Source organism: Anser cygnoides, chromosome 37 (genome assembly GCF_040182565.1).
Source record: "Anser cygnoides isolate HZ-2024a breed goose chromosome 37, Taihu_goose_T2T_genome, whole genome shotgun sequence".
NCBI lineage: Eukaryota > Metazoa > Chordata > Aves > Anseriformes > Anatidae > Anser > Anser cygnoides.
The window spans coordinates 347,525-352,208 of NC_089909.1; the positions used below are offsets into that span (position 1 = coordinate 347,525).

The 4,684-nt window shown below is 51.3% G+C and overlaps 1 protein-coding gene across 1 annotated transcript; it reads right to left on the reverse strand.

Annotated features, from left to right (window-relative positions):
- Positions 1-3,545: 3,545 nt before the first annotated feature.
- Positions 3,546-4,684, reverse strand: LOC136788458 (olfactory receptor 14I1-like). The gene is made up of 2 exons (XM_066987004.1): positions 4,627-4,684; positions 3,546-4,531 (listed from the first exon to the last, which is right to left on the reverse strand). The coding sequence occupies exons 1-2, from the start codon at positions 4,682-4,684 to the stop codon at positions 3,546-3,548; spliced, it is 1,044 nt and encodes a 347-aa protein (XP_066843105.1).

Consider the following 4,684-nt stretch of genomic DNA (forward strand, 5'->3'; position numbering starts at 1 on the left):
TCCCTCATCTGGAGCTCTGGGCTCTTCCTCGGTCAGTGGGATGTGGGTTATGCAGTGTCAAGTGAAAGACAACGGTGTGACACCTCCTGGCCTCTGTCAGGGGGAGCAAAGTGGAGACAAGCCCCATTGCTAAGAGGACAACGTGTTTCCTCCCAGGCCTTGGTGGCAGGGAGATGTGCCAAGGGTTTCCTTGCCAAAGCCCTTGGCTTTCTTGGCTAAGTCTCACGTTGCCAGAGCCCTTGTTCATTGCCACCACTGGCTGTCCTATATTGTCCCACACCTGTCCCTGTTTCCCTTCAGGATGCAAACATCCATCTTGCTTTCCCACCTTGCTCGCCCCTTCACATTTCTATGACTTCATTGATGTCTCTACCCTCTCCAGCTGTGCCCTGAAACACAAACCCACGGACTGACAACAGATTCCCTCCAGGTGACTTCTGATACCATAGAACATCCCTTCCACTCACTTATCTTCTCTCTCATGTCTTATCTCCAGCACCCAAGCTTCCCTTTGTGGCAGGTTTTCTCTCACATGCTGTTTCCCATGATCAAGGAAAGTTCCAACATCTCAGAAACCATCCTTCACACAGGCATCCACACCCATCAGCCTTCCTGGGGCCTGTCAGCTGACCAGACAGAAGGATCCTCACCATGATCTTCCAGGCCACGTGGCCTTCCTGCTGGCCTTTCAGCTCCTCAGATAGACACAACCAAGCCACATGTCTGCTGTTCCCCAGTCATGTACTCAGGCACAAGAGACTTGACAACCCACAGTCAAGGCAGCTTCTGCATGGGCCTTTCAGGTACTTGGGCAGAAGGCATCACACAAGCACCATGCCAGCCAGGTGCCTTCTGCTGGCCTGTGAGAGATGCTGGGAGGTGTGAGCCTACAAGCCCACCTGCCAGCTGGGAGGCAAGGGTTGGCCTGGCAGCTACCTCAGAAAGATGGGACCTCCCAGTCCCTTGCCCAGCCATGCTCCTGCTGCTGGCCTATCAGCTCCAGAGGCAGAAGTGACCTCACAGTCCCCACCAAAGCCAATTGCTTCCTACTGGATTCAGAGTTTCTAAGGCAAAATCAACACCCTATAGGAACATCCAAACCTGGCATCCTCCTTGGAGCCCAGCACCTAACAAGACAAAGGAAAAGTCCTTGTCATCCTCCAAGGCCATACATCTCCTGATGGCCTTTCAGTTTCTCAATGGATTGGACAGACCTATGTGCAAGCTCTGTTAGGTACTGGGGCAGGAGTGACATTGAAATAAAGATTTACACTAGCTGCATGTGAATGGCTCCTCAGTTCCTTATGACAGCTAAAATGTCACCCTCATAGACCACCCATGTTCCTTAACGGGGCCTATCAGGCCCTCAGGCAGAAGTGCCCTGACACCCACCTGCACAGCCATGGGCCTCCTTCTGCCTCCTGAGATCCTGAGGCACAGCTGACCTCAGCAGAGCATCCCCACCCATCTCCTCCTTGAGTCCTGTGACCTGTCCAGATCCATGTCGCCTCCCCTGCCTCCTCCAAGACCAAGTGGATGCTCCAGGTCCTTTCAAGGCCTGCCCAGCCTCATGGGGCCAAACTGCTTCAGTTTTGTGATAACAGAGCAGGAATGAGGGATTTGAGGATTAAGTGGTTAGGGTTTAGGGATTAGATCTTCCTTCCAAGTTTAGGGATTGGGCAGAGATTCAGAGGGAGGACTTGGTGTTCTGCTTTGATTATCCAGCCATTCTTTAGGGTATCGACTATTTATGATTAGGGTTTTATAATCTGCTTTCCTAAAGGAGAAGGTGTTAAGGCTGGCAATTTAATGCTAAGGGTTAAGGACTGTGGATTTTCAAGAGCTAAGTGAAATGAATACTTTCCCAGTGAGTGTTGCAGCAGCAGCAGCCTTACCTGAACCCCTCTTACTGCTTCCAAATCCTTCTTTTCTCTTAGCCAAGCCCCTATTCTCCAGATCTACCACCCTTATACCCCAGCTTTCCCCTGGCCTCCCCAAATGTGTCACCCTGTTGGGGGCAGCTTCCTGATGGCCTTTATGACCTCAGAGGCTCTGCCTCCCTGCTGTTGGCCAGCCAGGTGCTGGGACAGAAGTGACCTCACAGCCAGCATCCACAGGACCACAAGGAGCTGTTGTGCTCAGGAGGCCTCTTCCCAGTCCCCCCAGGAGCAGTGGGTGCAGGGAATGCCCTGCACAATCCCTCAGGTACTCTGCCTGCCAAGCATCTCATGCTTCAGAAGGCCTCCCACACATCCAGACTCACGTTTCCCCACGTAGCCTTTAGCAACTCCAGGGCTGAAGGGCATGGCCACCTCTGTGTGGAAAAGTGAATCAAGAACTGAACAGAAATTTTAGGAAAATATTGAGAATCTCTACAGTGAAGGAATTGGCATGAAAGTCATGATTACTAGCATTGATTACTAGCATTGCTTCCTTCAGCTGGTTTCCCAGGGGACCATACCTCCAAAGAGAAGTGACCCTGAGACTCTGTCTGTCCCACTGGACATGATGGCCCCCTTAGGGGATAGTTTGTTGCACTTGGGGTCACTTGGGTTCATCTCACCATACCCACGCTATGGGCAGTCTCATATGGACAAGGCAAGTAGTAGTCATTTAGTGTCCACAGCTGGAGGAAGAAACCACCTGTGAGAGCTGGAGCAAGAGCCCAGTGCTGGGAATGGTGGTTGTGAGGGGCTGCTCTGGGACCATTGCCCTGGGGCAGCATCTGCCAGGGTGTCCAGAGAACAAGGGCCCAGACCAGCCCCTGCTCTGCTGGTCCCCCCTGTCTCTCCCCAGAGGACAGCCTTGCATGTTGTGGACACAGGCCGGTAAAATCAACATCTCATATGTGCAGGGCACCAAAAGACAGGAATGGAATCAGTGGAATCAGCACTTCCCTACTAAATCCTGTTCCTGGGACGTCTATCCCACCTGTGTGAGCCCACAGAGAAACAAGCAAAGCAAGAAGCCTCCTTCGAGTCCATCCCTTTGCAATATCCATGAGAGCAGTTTTGGGAGAAGAGCTGAACCTTCAGGCACTGCCCTCAGCAGATCTCCTTTTATGCTGGAGATGCTGGTACAGAGCCAGCTGTGTTAGAGAAGTGCCCCTGGCCTGTCCCTGCCTGTGGACACAGGACTGCCCCACAGCAGCACGGTGAGCAAGCGACAAGAGCAATCAGTCCTCACAGCAACACAAGGGCTCCAAAGGAGAGCGTGGGTGGTGAAGTAAAGCAGATCGGGACAGACCAAGCCCTGGCAGTGCTGCTGTGCCAGGATTCTTCTTTCCTCCACCTCTGTGCAGAGCCAATTGCCCCTGCAGATCCACCACAGGTATCTGAGAAAGGATCTCAGGCAAGCAAGTCACTGCAGGTTCCATCCTTTTATTTCAATACATCTTAATTGCCCTTTAAATACACCTTGTTTCAGAGCCATATGAGATAACAGATACATAAATAGAAGGGGAAAAGAAAAGATATTTTTCATGAACACATATATCACAAGTTATGCAAAAAGAAAAAAAAAATCTTGTCCTTTAATTAGTTATATTAGGAGTGATATGCAGAAGACAGGCAGTTTATTGGTTCTGAAAAACATTCAATTATCAGTTTCCATACTGCATCCTTGAGCTCCTGGTTCCTCATGCTGTAGATGAGGGGGTTCACTGCTGGAGGCACCACCGAGTACAGAACTGCTAGCAAAAGATTCAGGGAGGAGGAGGACATGGAGGGAGACTTCAGGTAGGCAAATGTGGCAGTGCTGATGAACAGGGAGACCACAGCCAGGTGAGGGAGGCATGTGGAAAAGGCTTTGTGCCGTCCGTGGTATGATGGTATCCTCAGCACAGCCCTGAAGATCTGCACATAGGACAGCACAAGGAAAATAAAACAACCAAATAATAAACAAGCACTAACCACAAGAAGCCCAATTTCCTGGAGGTAGACATCTGAGCAGGAGAGCTTGAGGATCTGGGGAATTTCACAGAAGAACTGGTCCAGGGTATTGCCTTGGCAGAGGGGGAGGGAAAAGGTATTGGCAGTGTGCAGCACAGCATAGAGAAAAGTACTGCCCCAGGCAGCTGCTGCCATGTTGACACAAGTTCTGCTGGTCATTATTGTCCCATAGTGCAGGGGTTTGCAGATGGCAATGTAGCGGTCATAGGACATGATTGTGAGAAGAAAAAACTCTGCTGTGACAAAGACAGCAAACATAAAGATCTGGGTAGCACAACCGAAGAAGGAAATGGTTGTGGTGTCCCAGAGGGAATTGGCCATGGCTTTGGGGACAGTGGTGGTAATAGTACCCAGGTCGAGGAGGGCGAGGTTGAGGAGGAAGAAGTACATGGGGGTGTGGAGGCGGTGGTCACAGGCTACGGCTGTGAGGATGAGGCCGTTGCCCAGGAGGGCAGCCAGGTAGATGCCCAGGAAGAGCCCGAAGTGCAGGAGCTGCAGCTCGCGTGTGTCTGCGAATGGCAGGAGGAGGAACTCGTCGGGGAAGCTCCTGTTGGACATTTGATGCCTCTGCACATGTGGACCTGTCCATGGAGGAACAGACAGAGACATTTTAGACTCCTCTGAGGTTAACTTATATTTCAAGGAAAGCTCCTCAGAAAGACACAGTGCCACTTACTTGTGAGGAGGACGTTCTCCTTCCTGGAGCTCTGGGTTTTGCTGCCTAAGAGTTCCAT

What these genes read in the sequence shown, in the direction of transcription:
- LOC136788458 (XM_066987004.1), bottom strand. Translation starts at nt 4,684, where the DNA reads ATGGAACTCTTAGGCAGCAAAACCCAGAGCTCCAGGAAGGAGAACGTC. An exon ending in GGAGAACGTCCTCCTCACAA is followed by an intron (nt 4,532 to 4,626) that starts GTAAGTGGCACT and finishes CTCCATGGACAG; the next exon opens with GTCCACATGTGCAGAGGCAT.